At 42.0% G+C, this 14196-nt stretch overlaps 1 protein-coding gene across 6 annotated transcripts; it reads left to right on the top strand.

Annotated features, from left to right (window-relative positions):
* Positions 1-5839: 5839 nt before the first annotated feature.
* Positions 5840-11335, top strand: LOC115169371 (glycine-rich RNA-binding protein). Of its 6 annotated transcripts, none has more exons than XR_003870856.1 (7): positions 5840-5958; positions 6669-6778; positions 6879-6985; positions 7231-7396; positions 7544-7712; positions 9879-9944; positions 10479-11335. XR_003870856.1 is itself a non-coding variant. In XM_029724934.1 (7 exons), exons 2-6 carry the CDS (start codon positions 6679-6681, stop codon positions 9941-9943), a joined length of 555 nt encoding a protein of 184 aa, XP_029580794.1. In that variant the 5' UTR covers positions 5840-5958; positions 6669-6678; the 3' UTR covers position 9944; positions 10479-11335. The 6 variants fall into 6 exon arrangements, 5 of the variants coding, with proteins under 5 accessions (XP_029580794.1, XP_029580793.1, XP_029580792.1 ...); XM_029724934.1 differs by having other exon boundaries at positions 7231-7348; positions 9883-9944; XM_029724933.1 differs by having other exon boundaries at positions 7231-7360; positions 9883-9944.
* The last annotated feature ends 2861 nt before the right edge of the window (positions 11336-14196 follow it).

The following is a 14196-nucleotide window of genomic DNA, read 5'->3' as shown; positions in this document are numbered from 1 at the left end:
CCAGCTGGGACAGCGCCCTCTATGCAACTCTGAGCTTCCTGAAGTTGTGTTATTCAGTCTCATTTGTTCTGTAAACGCTAACTTTAGCTGGCTTATGAGATACGTTCAGACATACATCACCGATGATGACCCATTCGAAGTCAAGGCATTGTGCGTAGGGTGCGTTTTGAGGCCCGTTGTATTGCTCTCTGACTTTGTGCACTCTTAGTATATCTCTTCCCGAGCAGGAGAAGGGTTGTTGCACCCGTGTCGAGTGCTGGAATCTTGTCTGCAACAGGCATCAGATGAGGGTGATGACGTGCAATTTCAGGTGAGGGAATCTCTGATCTATCATCGGGCATCATGTCACATTCTATGAGAATGGTAAGTATAAGCTGTGTTTTTCCTTTGAATGACTCCACAATGTAGTTGCTTGCTCTTCTCCCAGATGTCTCCATAACGCCTGAACATGTCTTCAGAGTGTAGGGAGCTGAACCTCCTCTGACAGCGAAGAGGTCGAAGAACTCAGTTCTGGCTAACAACTTGTTGCTCTGTTCATCTAAGACGACATATATTCTGACTGCCTTCTCTCTGTGACCTGCGGGATACACTTTGACTAAGCATATCTTGGAACACGATCTAGAGCTGACTGCCTCTCCACAGATCTCAGTGCACTTTGAGGTTACTGCAGGTGTTGCCCTTTCTCTTTGCTTCCCTCCATGGTCTTAGTTGGCTGCGGAGTTCTCTGTTCTCCATGGGGCTGGCCCCGGATGCAATGCAGATGGATGTCTATCACTGTCGCACTCTTTGCACTGCACTACTGTCTCAGTCTTTTGCGAGATGTTTGGTTGAAGCACAGCATCTGAAACAGATGTGGTTGTCCTTGAGATAAGACTTGCGTTCATCCAGTGCCTTGCTCCTGAAGCTGCAGCATTTTTTCAGAGGGTGAGGCTTGTTGTGTAATGGACACTGCTTGTTTAGGTCCTCAAATGTCTTTCCTGAGGGATGAGCCTGGTTAGCTTTAGACAGATGAAACGTCTGTCTTCTGTACGGACACTGGAGTTCTGTGTTCTCTGTTGTGCTTCTCTGGTGATTGTTTTCAGTCTTTGTGGAGCTTTAACCTCCTATGTTTAGGAAGTTGAAGCTTGGCTCGTTGCGGGTCCTCGCTTGGTTGACAATAAGACTGGCGAAGAAGGAGAACGATGGGAATGCAACCCGATGATCTTCCTTGTATTTTGACGCTTGTGAGATCCATCTTTCTTGTAGGCTGTAGGGAAGCTTCTCTATGATTGGACTGACACCGCAAGATGTGTCCAGACACGAGAGGCCTGGGACGTGTCCACCAGATTTAGCTGCCTCCAGCTCTAGAAGCACTTATTCGGCAAGTCTTCAAATCTCTGCCATACCACCGTGAGCCCTGCTGTTGCGTTGTGGACGTGTACTGATCTGATCCTCTTGGCCTGCTCAGATGACTCGGGTCCAAGCTATTTGGAGAGTAGGTCCAGCTCTTCTCCGGTTGTCAGATTTAGATATTGGGTGTTGCTAAGAAAGGATGATTTCCAGGCCCAGTAGTTTTCTGGATGGTCGACATACTTCAGTAGTGCGGAACTCACCATTTCACGACGTATCAGGTATTTAGTTACATCTGTAGCTCCTGATGAATCAGGAGGATCCTCTCTGAGGGCAGTTACAGGCCGTGGTTGTGGCTGAGGAGACGGCAGGTGAGCTTGGTTGGACCGCCCAGTGTTGTGGGATTGTTCTCCTACAGACATTTTCTCTCCTCTGTAGCTTTTAATTGTGTTCTGGAGAGGGGGGAATATGTTGCCGTTCTGCTGGTTACCTGAAGGACTGACAGGTAGACCTCTGTGCTCATGTCTCATGACCACTTAGTTTGTCAAATCGGAGGACTGGTTCAGTTTTGTAGCATCTGGCTGTATCAACGGTGACCACTGCTGGATGGACCTCCAATGACCTTGGGTCATGATGAGATGGAGCAGTGTACATGGTTGTGTGCGATTGTACATACTCACTGATGCGTTGAGCTGTGCTGAGAGGTGTCATCTGTGTTTCTATCAGACGATGTGACTCCATGTTTTCATCTTCGGCGGCTGCTTCCAGAACCTCAGCTTCCGCTATGGCTGCACTAGCAGCTTTCTCCTGTTTGAGAACATGCAAATGTACTTTTACCTCTGCTTTCCTTCTAGCTGACAGGGCAGCTACTTCAGCAATAAGCGTTTGCTGACCTTCTTCTATGCAGGCTTGTTCTCTAATGATATCCGCTTCACGTATAGTATAAGAAGTCAGTGCCCGTGCTGCCTCTGCATTAGCACAAGCCTTGGTGGCTGCAGCACTAGCTGATGACAGGTTAGAGTGACTTGAATGCCTAGAATTCGTGCGTTGTGACATGGCAGCTTCAGCACTAGCTGATGTCAGGTTTGATTACCTAGAGTCTCTAGAGCTTGAGCACCGTGACCTAGCCTCCAGCGTGTTCTATGGGCTGCTCTCTACATCTGGATGCTGAAGGAAGGTTGGGGTTTTACCTTAATCCTTTGGTTGTTGCACGATGAGCTTGGGTTACCTCCCTGCGATGATGTCTGATGGCTGAAGAGTCTGGCTGGACAGCGACAATACACTGTTAGTCTACACCTGTTATCTACGAAGCATGTGACAAATAAAATTAGATTTAGATTTTATATTTGATTCATTAAACAGTGGATATGTTTGTGATGCATTTAATGTCTCTGGATAGATTTGAACAATCTAGACCTGTATTCATAATATGCTGATCTAGAATAAAATGATATGAACAGCGGGGACCTGATCCTAGATCAGCACTTCTACTCTGAGACACTATGAATATGGACGCAGATTTCCATCAGGATTGCTTACTTTATCATCACATCATTGACTCAAAATGATTGAGTTGGTAATTGTTTGTCCCTCAGCTACATTAAATAGAATATTTATATTGTATCTCATTACTCATGTAGCTCATTCGGATGGGTGAGGATAACATTTGGCAATTATTTTAAATAGAATGTTATTATGTTATAACAGAGAATTCAAAAAAAATGTGTAAAACTAGAAGCCATACAGGAAGGGGGAGGGAGGAGGAAGATAAAGAAAAGTTGAGGACATCTAAAGACCTAGAAAATTTCAGCTTTTCATACTGTCTGCCAGCAGATGGCCCTGTTCCACCATTTGGGGTATTGAGAGGAACACTTTCATCATGTACTTTGTAAAAAGAGAAAGGAATGGAAAAGTTCCACATTCCACATGTAAAGGATTCGATAGATTATTCAAACGGATTTAAATACTTCAACACTGTCCCTCATGTTCCACCTATAGCCTGCCCTTAACCCCAACAACTTTACATTTACTGTGTATTCTGTGGAGGTTTTGTTGCTAATGTAAACGCCGGCCACGTGGACAGCATTGTCTCATTTCCATTCACACAATCAAGAGTTGACTGTGAATGGGACAGCCATCCACCCCAGTGTGTCTCACATTGTATTCAGTGACGTGGGGGATGGTCCTGTCTTTGTTGTTCTAGATGGGAGGGGTAGATCTTTCACCAACAACCAACTGTCACCCCTGTAGGGACACTTATCCAAAGTACAGTCATGAACCTGAAGGGACCAACCTTCCCTGGTGGGGTGTAGAACCTTTCACACTTCCAAACAAAACCAACTTATCTCTTCCAGTGGCTATTTTAGCATGTAAATCTTGGTGGGGCAAAAAACTCATTTGGGATACATGCCAGCAAAGCCACTACACAACACTAAACAATACATTAATTGCACTATAACGATGACAAACGATGCCCACAAACTGTTAGGACCTACATAAAGTTGTCCCAACAGCAGAGTCCCAACAGCAGTCCCAACAGAAGTCCCAACACCTTACCACGTAGTCAATATAACTATTTGTTCAGCACTTTTGAAATGTACAGTGACAGAATTCTCCCTGTACACCAAGTCAGAACCATAGGATAAATAAAGGGGGCATATAAGCAGACAATGAAAGCTCTACAATGTTCAATGATTACATTTCTCAAAAACAGGTTATAGGCTACATGTGCACCACCAAGTCAGAACAGTAGGTGAAATTAAGAGGGGAATGGGCTACAAACAGCTTACTACACAACATACACTTAGTATTACTTTCTAAGCTACGGTATACAAATCTCCCTGGCATATTACATAATTTATGCAGCAATATACAAGACTCACCTTGTTGTGCTTTGCTCACTTGAACAGGAAGGTGGCACAGAGGTCCTTCGTGGGCAAATTTTGTCATCAAAGTCTAGAATTCTCTGGATTTATGGTGCTATCAAGACAACTTTGAACTCTGAAAGAAACAATGTTGAATCATGATGACGTCAGTGATCTTCAAGCCGTAGCTCTAGAAAGAGGCCTGAGTTCCCGACTTATAATTCCAAGTTGGATGACCGTTCAAAACTTATTTTCCCAGTCTGAACTCTTTTTTTCCCCCCCGAGTTCCCAGTTGTCTTAAACTCACTGAAGTCAGATTTCCCAGTTCCAGAGTTAACGGTTGTTTTGATAGCGGCAGAAATCATGCTGGATTGTCAGCATGGCCAATGTTGACTGTTTATCATTTTAAGCTTGGAAAAGATACCCTTAAACCCAGACTTGGGACCACACACCCACTCCACTGAATAGCAGGCTAGTGATTGTTTTGCCAAGCTTTCATCCACGCCACTGATTCCTTCCAAACCACTCATTGTTGAATTTGCATTTTCCAACTTGTTGTGTAATGTTTATGTCCAATGGTCGATGAGCATTGATACGTTTTAACTATAATTTCTCTTCATTATTTCTCTTCATATGACGAGGATTAAAAAGGACTTGCCAGTACATTGTCGACTTGATTCATGATGATGACTGCTAGCTAAGATTTTGAAAGTATGATGCTGACATGATCAGCCCAATCAAGCTACTGTACGTATAACGTGATTTGACATTATTTTATCTGTGGACAATGACCTTGAGCCTTCTTGGATGGGCACTTCTAATGTAACTCTATGGCAGCACCCAAGGGGCTTGAATTTTCAAGCTCTACTCTTAGATTTGGCGGTGACGTAGTGTTCCCATGAGTGACAGAACACTGAGCCAATCACAGCGCAACTAGAAAACATTACCATCCCCTACGCTCCGTATTTTCCGCTGGCTGCCCCACCACCACAGAAAGCACTGAGCTAGGCTGAAACACCTGTATTTTGGAGCTGCCTTACTCAAGAAAGCAAAAAAGAGAACATGTTTGTATGCAGCTTTATTAACTCAATGATTTTTTACAATTTTTTTTTACAATGTTTGCAAACTTATATGTGACACGTATTAATGCCAAAATAACATGCAAAACAGGCAAGCCCACCTGCCCTGAATGATGGGTCGCCACTGATCGATCTCTTCATCTTTCCAATGTAATTTTCCCCCTCAAAAAGGCAGAATAAAGAAGGTGATATAGAGGATCTCAGAGTAGGCAAGACAGAGATTTAAATGGCTGAATTTTGTATATTGTCTTCTGTAGGCTAAACCCCCATCACACACGGAGACAACTAAAAAAGCTTATGTGCTATATGCAGAAAAAGTCCCATGCTTGCAGAAAAAGTGGACTGTGGGATAGATACATGGACACAATTATCATTATTTGTCTCTTTTCCACTTTAGTACAAATGTTTTGAAAAGTTGCCTAAATAAAACTAGTGTCTGCTTAATTGATAAATAGCAAACTCATATATTATTGAATAGCTGTTATAATTTCATCAATTCGTTTGATCAGGACATTTTCAATAGAAGGTTACCGCCAAAAAGATGTGTCCATATTGAAATAAGACAAGATCCCGCCCCCCATTTTAAACACTTAGCCAGCACTCCTCACAGAGAGTACGACCTTCCATTTGTTCTGCGACGACGTGCCTCTTCAAGCACCAGCTCTTCGCGTTCGGGCTGTAAAAAGGTACATTTTATACAAGTTCGTATTTATCTCAATATACTATTTTGTTATATTATTCTTTTGGTATTCTAAGTAATAGTTAATGTGTAAATTACCAGACTTTATTTATTGTGAATAAACATGGTTGGAATGCGGCTTTAGCTGTTATCTAACATTAGCTATAGTAGCTATTCTTCACACGCACCAATTTGCCAGTTTACTTATACTGTGAACATTTGTACGGGCGATAGTAACATCTATTAAACACACGGCGGGTGTGTTTAATAATATAATTAAACTTATGTACCTACGCTAGTTATCAACTTCATTGTAAAGATTGCTGCATCCGCCTTTAGCCAGTTAGCTTAGCACCAAGTGGCGAAGCAGGCCAACGTGGTGCAAAATGGCGCTTATATTCTTGGCCTGCTTCCACCCCCAACACGCATTTAGCCAGACTCATTTACTGGGCTTAATCTGTTGTCCAGACCGAAACACGTTATTCCAAATAACATTGAAATTGTTATTCGCCTGAATTCGGTTGACTATGTACAGCTAGCTAACTACAGCACCTTGGTTGGCCTAACGCTAGCTATCTGGCTAATTCTGTGCGCATTGTGTCGGACAATAGCTCCCGCACACGACGTGACTTGCGTCTACAACTCCTAACTACAAGTATCGTGTACACAATGTAAATAAGTAGCTGCTTTTACTTGACCCGGATTTATCCCTTGCAGACAAAGAATCATGTCCGACGAAGGAAAACTTTTCGTCGGAGGCCTGAGCTTCGACACCACAGAGGAATCTCTGGCGGAAGCTTTCGCCAAGTATGGAAACATCGCAAAAGGTGCGTTCAAGACATTTATTTTATTTGTTAAGTGAGAGCTGGCTACTTCCAGAAATATTATTCATATCCGAAATGTTTAATTTCCGTTTATCTCTCTCAGTTGATGTCATCAGGGACAAAGAAACGGGAAGGTCTCGTGGATTCGGCTTCGTGAAGTACGATAATGCCGAGGACGCGAAGGACGCATTGGAGGGAATGAACGGCAAGGTATATCGGTATCACTACTTATATTTACCAAGTATTGTAAATACTTTTGTTTAAATGAACTTAATGACATAACTGACTAAATAACTAAAAATACATCGAGGTGTAGCTTAATGAACCATAAAGTTATTTCTGGTTTATCATATCGAAGTTAGCCAGGTAATTTATTAATCCGGTTAACTCATTATCCCATTATGAAAGGTCACATGTTTATGGCCCATGCTGAGTAACTCTCCTGTCCCTTGCAGTCTGTTGATGGCAGAACCATTCGTGTGGATGAAGCCGGCAAGGGTGGCGGTCGCTCAGGAGGTGGAGGCGGCGGTGGATTCAGAGGTTCCAGAGGCGGTGGCGGATATGGTGGTGGAGGTGGCTATGGAGGTGGGAGAGGAAGAGGTGGGCGAGTTTACTCGCGAGGTATGGGCAGGCAATCTGCAAGATGGTGTGCTCCCCATCATCCATTAGCGTTTTGTCTTGCCCTCCCTCTTAGCCGTAGTTACATTTCAGTGTGAGTTTGCTTTAACCATGAGTTTGTTTTTGAAGTCTTGTGGTGTTTGTTCCCAGGTGGTGGAGGATATGGTGGCGGTGACAGGGGATATGGTGAGAGGAGCTATGGTGGGGGTGGAGACCGCAGCTATGGGGGTGGAGACCGGAGTTACGGGGGTGGCGGTGGATACAGGAGCGGCGGTGGCGGAGGGTACTCTTCTGGTGGCGGAGGATACAGAGACAATAGGTGAGGCGACACGTCTGATTACACATTTCCTAAATTGGTGTTTGTTGACATTCCCCTCTTACATCCTTTACAAAGAACTGTAGTGGTGAACAATTAACTGATGTTATAAATTCCATTTAGCTCAGGTTTTTGAGCCTGATGTCAAGAACTGTGGGACGCTGGGCTGAAGGGAGTTGAGGTTTTCATTAAGCAAGTTTTCAGCCTGGTACGGCGTGGTAATTAAATGCAAAGAGTGCTCAACTGGGTTTTTTTCCCCCCAGCTCGGCGGGAGGTGTTTAACCTCTTACATCTACACGTTCCGCTAGCGGAACGTCTGCTCCAATATCCAATGATGGGCGGGGCGCGAAATTCAAACTCCTCTAAATCCGAAAACTTACACTTTTCAAACATATGACTATGTTACAGCTATTTAAAGACAAGACTCTCCTTTATCTAACCAAACTGTCCGATTTCAAAAAGGCTTTACAGCGAAAGCAAAACATTAGATTATGTCAGCAGAGTACCCAGCCAGGAATAATCACACAGCCATTTTTCAAGCTAGCATATCATGTCACATAAACCCAAACCATATCTAAATGCAGCACTAACCTTTGATGATCTTCATCAGATGACACACCTAGGACATTGTGTTATACAATACATGCATGTCTGTTCAATCAAGTTCATATTTATATCAAAAACCAGCTTTTTACATTAGCATGTGACGTTCAGAACTAGCATTCCCACCGAACACTTCCGGTGATTTTACTAAATTACTCACGATAAACGTTCACAAAAAGCATAACAATTATTTTAAGAATTATAGATACAGAACTCCTCTATGCACTCGATATGTCCGATTTTTAAAATAGCTTTTCGGATGAAGCACATTTTGCAATAATGTAAGTACATAGCCCGGCGTTACAGGGCTAGCTATTTAGACACCCACCCAGTGTAGCCTTCACCAAAATCACATTTCCTATAAGAAAAATGTTCTTACCTTGCTTGTTCTTCATCAGAATACACTGCCAGGACTTCTACACTTCAATAACAAATGTAGGTTTGGTCCCAAATAATCCATCGTTATATCCAAACAGCGACGTTTTGTTCGTGCGTTCTAGACACTATCCCAACGCTAAATCTCGGCCACGAGCATGACGCAAAATATGACAAAAAATTTCGAAATATTCCATTACCGTACTTCGAAGCATGTCAACCGCTGTTTAAAACCAATATTTATGCAATTTATCTCGTAGAGAAGCGATAATATTCCGACCGGGAATCTGCCTGTCTGTAAACTGAGGAAAAAACCGAAAGCCGGGGGCGGGGCGTGTCACGCGCCTAAGGCTTAGTCCATTGACTGACCACTCAGCTTTTGCTCTCGTGTGCTTCAGCCAGGGCTTTGAATGACATCATTCCTGTTTTTCCCGGGCTGTGAGACTCCATTGTTGACGTGAGAAGTGTCACGTAAGAGCAGAGATCCTTTGTAAACGATAGAGAGAATCAAGAAGGGCAAGAAATGTTCAGACAGGGTACTTCCTGAACAGAAGCATCTCAGGTTTTTGCCTGCCATAGGAGTTCTGTTATACTCACAGACACCATTCAAACAGTTTCAGAAACTTTGGAGTGTTTTCTCTCCAAAGCTAATAATTATATGCATATTCCAGTTTCTGGGCAGGACTAATAATCAGATTAAATCGGGTACGTTTTTTTATCCAGCCGTGAAATTACTGCCCCCTAGATGTAAGAGGTTAAAAGCAAGGTTTCACACCCGCCAAAAACAAGCCCAATGCGTATTTATGGGATCACCTATTGTTGGGGCATAGACATGATCATCACGTCATTGTGTACAGCTCTCTGGGTGCATAGGCCTGCATGTTAGGTTGGATGCACACATGAGGGGGAGCAGAGACGGGACTATTACTTTAAGGAATGGAAAATGAAGTCATCAAACTACGTACTATACACCTGTTATCTTATTTCATAGTAACTTTCTATTGTCTAGGCAATGTGGACCTGCCAAACAATTGAATGTTTGGCTTTGGAATATCCATTTTTTTAAATGCTAAAGCCATTTCATGTTAAATAATTCAAAGTGATTTATTTTTTAAATAATCGCACTGAAACCGAACTGACCTCAAAGCACTAATGAACAGGGACCTTACCTATATTTTTTCCCTTCCAATGTTAGGGGCCAGGGAGGCTACGGGGATCGCTCTGGAGGTTCCTATAGAGACAGCTACGACAGTTAAGGTATGTGCTAATGTATTTGTTTCTTGCTTCATAGGCCTAGGCTGCGTTAGACCACTTCCTCATTCCAAGGTTCTGGACTTGAATCTTTTACTAGGCTGCTGCTGAATAGTTTAGGATGAGATCTAGTTCTCTTCGGTGTACCTTCCCTCCTACTTTGAACTCATTCATACCAATCTACAGGATCATACATTTCATGATCTTACACCAGCACAGTTTATACAGGAAGATGACCCCCCCCCCCCCCCCCCCCCCCCGTTGTAACTATTTGGGACTGTTTAGTGCAAGGCTCTCAACCCTTTTCCTGGAGAGCTACTATCCTGTAAGTTTTTGCTCCAACGCTAATCTAGCACACCTGACTCTAATAATTAGTTACAACTTGTTGGAGTGAACCTACAGGGTGGGTAGCTCTCCAGGAATATTGTTTGGAGAACCCTGGTTTAGTGGGTAACTGGGGATGTTATCAAGCTCTAATGTTCGTGAAACTTGTTTCCTAAACTCAGTGTCTTTACCTGTGTGCCCAATTCTTGTCCTCAGCTGCACACGAGTAAAAATCCACCCCCGATTCAAGATCATCCCTTGGCTGGCTGTATTTAAAAAGCTCCTCAAGAAATTTGTCCACATGTTGACCTGATTTTTGTAGTCCTATTCTGTGTTTAAGTAGCTCGAGCGTCTTTAAATTTAGCCATGAGGTTTGGCCATTAATTTACAAACCATGTTTAAAAAGTTAATTATCTCTAAAGGATGCATCTCAATTTGCTCTTAATGGCATTTAGTTAAATTGATAAAGCATAATGTCTGACTTGTTGGTGCTGTAAAAACCAAAACGTTGCTTCACATGGCTGTTTGTATATAAACGCCCACTGTTCTTTACATTCTACTCCCTGTCCCTATCAGCACTGACATGTCCATTTAAATCCTTGATATTGGTATTGTGGATATCAATGAGGCTTGTTTACCTTCTTGTTTTCCTTTGTTTTAAACGACAATGTCCGACCTACCTCCTGCCAAGTTTTAAACTGAGCGAGAAATAAAATTATTCCTTTGATGACCTTTATCTATACAATTGAGATTCTTAAAATAGCTGAGGGTCCTGTATGTTCAGTTTCCAAAAAGAGTGAATTCCTTTCAGACTGGTGAAACTGTTCATGAGGTTGCAAATTGCAGCATGCTACAGTCTGCTCACGGTATTTTGTTGTTTTGCTCTGCTCAATGCCTGCATTTTAAATGTGCTTGTTATAATGGACTGAACACAAAGATCAACATCAATGTTACTACTTCTTGCCCAATAATATTCCATCTGGGAACGATTTTGTACTTTCTGTTCTTTGTATCATCAACATTGAAGATTATTTTGGCTTCATGGAGCCTATTAAAACGATTTGTTGAAAATACTTTCTTGTGCCTTGAACATGCTTATGGGGGAATTGGCTGGTTTATTGTCAGTGATCTTAATAGTTCGGTTATCTTCATAGCGTTGGCTTGTTTCCCTTATGTGGGGCTCTAGAGCTAATTTCTATGGTTTAAACTTCCCAAAAGTGAGAACAAGAACTTTGAAATTTTACAGAGATTCATAGGAAGTGAAATGGTTCCAGTATTTGTCTGGTCTTTGGCCTATTTAAGTGATGCTTCTCTGGTGGCTTATGTTGCCACTGATGCAAGTGTGGTGTTTGCCTTTATAAGCAAAATTTCACTCAAGTATTGTTCTCATTTTCTGCTGGCTTGCCACCGCAGGGCAAAGCAGTGGTTGGTAAATGGTCATATAATCCTCTAGTTGGAGTCAATGGCAGTTCAGTATAACTTGGTATGTTTCAATAGTTTGTCAAACAGTGCTAAGAGACATGCATATGACAATTGAGGGGTACATTTCAACCCCTATTGGGTTGACTAATCTTCCATGACTTAAGTGGGGCCTAATAGTGGGGAGTAGATGGTGGTCCTGTTAATGCTCCATTGCTCAGCTACAGAAAATGCCTACAAGTCCTTGGAGAATGAAGTGTTGCGCCTACCAACAAGTGCTCGTCAGAAGTGAAAGCTGCTCTCTTGCCTAGTTCATTTGTGGAGAATCGATAGGCCAGTTCACGTGAGGTAAACTCCTTTTGCTCTCCTGCTCATATCCTTCAAACTGAGTTCTCATTTTATTTCCAGAAATATGTTATCCATTGTCCCCCTCTGCTGCAAAGATTGCCACAGTCCAATGTTCCTTGGCCACTTCTGAATTTCAGAACTACTCTTAAATCCACATAACTGCCCCCCCCCCTCGAAATGTGCCTTAGCAAAATTACCATTCACCTGGCCTCAGTCTGATTACGTTTGCATCATGTCCATCAGAAATTCTCTGATCACCTCAACTGGCTCAATTGTCCCTTCCTTCAGGCCTGATTTTTACAACCACTCCCCCCTCCCTCTTTTATAGTGTGGTTCTAAGCATTGTGTATAAAGTCTGGGTAGATGAACATGTAATGAAACGGTTGCTTGCCAAAGTATTGCTGTTTTTGTGAGCTTCTGTTCTAATCTCATGAATGTCTTTTCGTTAGGATGAATTTACCCTCTGGAGACTTACCTGTCCTGAACTCTCCAGTGTGTCAGATGGTGATGAGCTGGAATTGCAGTTACTGCGGCAGCTAAATTTACCAGGTTTGTGTCTCTTGTTCCCGTAAAGTCTTTTTTTTTTTTTTTAATCCCACGATCGGAAATTCACTTGTCTGTCTTTTCAGTGACAATGCCGTGCTTTACTATTTGATATGTGCTAGTACTTTTGTCTTTATTTTCAGTGCTGGGTTTTATTTGAATGTTACCACTCACCAGCATTGTTTATTAATCAGAAAGAAACACCTTAAATTCTTTGCGACTAATCCAAACAGCTTTTTGTCGTAGCCTACACTTGGTTACCTGAGCCATGGAGCAAATTAAAACGGGGGGTAGCAAATATGTTTTTGCCCCTCTTTCTATTATAATTTTTGACATGAAAGACAAATGGTTTTGCTTCACTGAGACTCACAGCTTTGGTGCAGCTATACCACGTCTATCCTACAATAAACAGGCATCTAAGAAATAAATTCTAGGAATTTGTAACTTTTGTTGTGCTGTTAGATTTGTATTACATACAATGTAGAACTCATGCCTGAGCCATGGCACAAATTAAAATGGGGGTTGCAAACTTGTATTTGCACCATTTTTACCAGCAGTTGTCATGACTCTTGTGGTCCATTAACTTCTTGGTGCTATGTGGGACGTTAGCGTGCCACCCGTGGCGCACCCTATCAACAGCAGGTGCATTTCAAGAGCGGCAAATTTGAAACCAAATAAATGTCAAAATTCAAATTTCTCAAACATACAACTAACTTACAGCCTTTGAAAGATAAACATCTTCTTAATCTAACCACGTTGTCCGATTTCAAAAAGGTTTTACGGGGAAAGCATAAAGTTAGGTTATGTTAGGAGAGTACATTGACAATAGCTGTGTGTAATGCATTGTCGATTCAAAGACAGGCGTCACCAAAACCATAAAATCAGCTAAAATTATGCACTAACCTTTTACAATCTCCATCAGATGACACTCCTAGGACATTATGTTAGACAATGCATGCATTTTTAGTTCTATCAAGTTCATATTTATATCTAAAAACAGCGTTTTACTATGGCGTTGATGTTCAGGAAATCGTTTCCCTCCAATACCGACAGTCAAGTCATGACAACAAAATAATTAATTAATATTAGAAAACATTGGTAAAATATTATATTGTCATTCAAAGAATTATAGGTTTACATCTCTTGAACGCAATGGACTTGCCAGATTTAAAATTAACCTTACTGGGAAATCACACTTTGCAATAATCTGAGCACTGCGCCAGAAAAATACGCATTGCGATACAGACTAACCGCCATGTTGGAGAGATCTAAAATCGAAAATACTATGTAAATAATCCATTACCTTTGATTCTCTTCATCAGATGTCACTTCCAAAGAATCCCAGGTCCATAACGAATGTAGTTTTGTTCAAAAAAGCTCATCATTTATGTCCAAAAACCTCCGTGTTGTAGCACATGATCTAAGCCAGCCGGACTTCACTTCACTTCAAGAACGAAAAAAATATATTTACGTTCGTTCAAACATGTCAAACGTTGTATCGCATAAATCATTAGGGCCTTTTTTAACCAGAACATGAATAAAATTCAAGGCGGACCATTGGGTTCTCTTTTAAAACGTTTCGGAATGAGTACCCACCATCAACTCGCGCAAGGTGTCTAATGGG

This window comes from Salmo trutta, chromosome 31, assembly GCF_901001165.1.
Source record: "Salmo trutta chromosome 31, fSalTru1.1, whole genome shotgun sequence".
NCBI lineage: Eukaryota > Metazoa > Chordata > Actinopteri > Salmoniformes > Salmonidae > Salmo > Salmo trutta.
Note: the sequence above shows the minus strand (reverse complement) of the source record. Positions and strands in the feature narration are given on the sequence as shown.

Coding starts and splice junctions, on each gene's coding strand:
- LOC115169371 (XM_029724930.1), top strand. CDS start 6,679: ATGTCCGACGAAGGAAAACTTTTCGTCGGAGGCCTGAGCTTCGACACC. Junction 6,779..6,878: donor GTATGGAAACATCGCAAAAG/GTGCGTTCAAGA, acceptor TATCTCTCTCAG/TTGATGTCATCAGGGACAAA. Junction 6,986..7,230: donor TGGAGGGAATGAACGGCAAG/GTATATCGGTAT, acceptor TGTCCCTTGCAG/TCTGTTGATGGCAGAACCAT.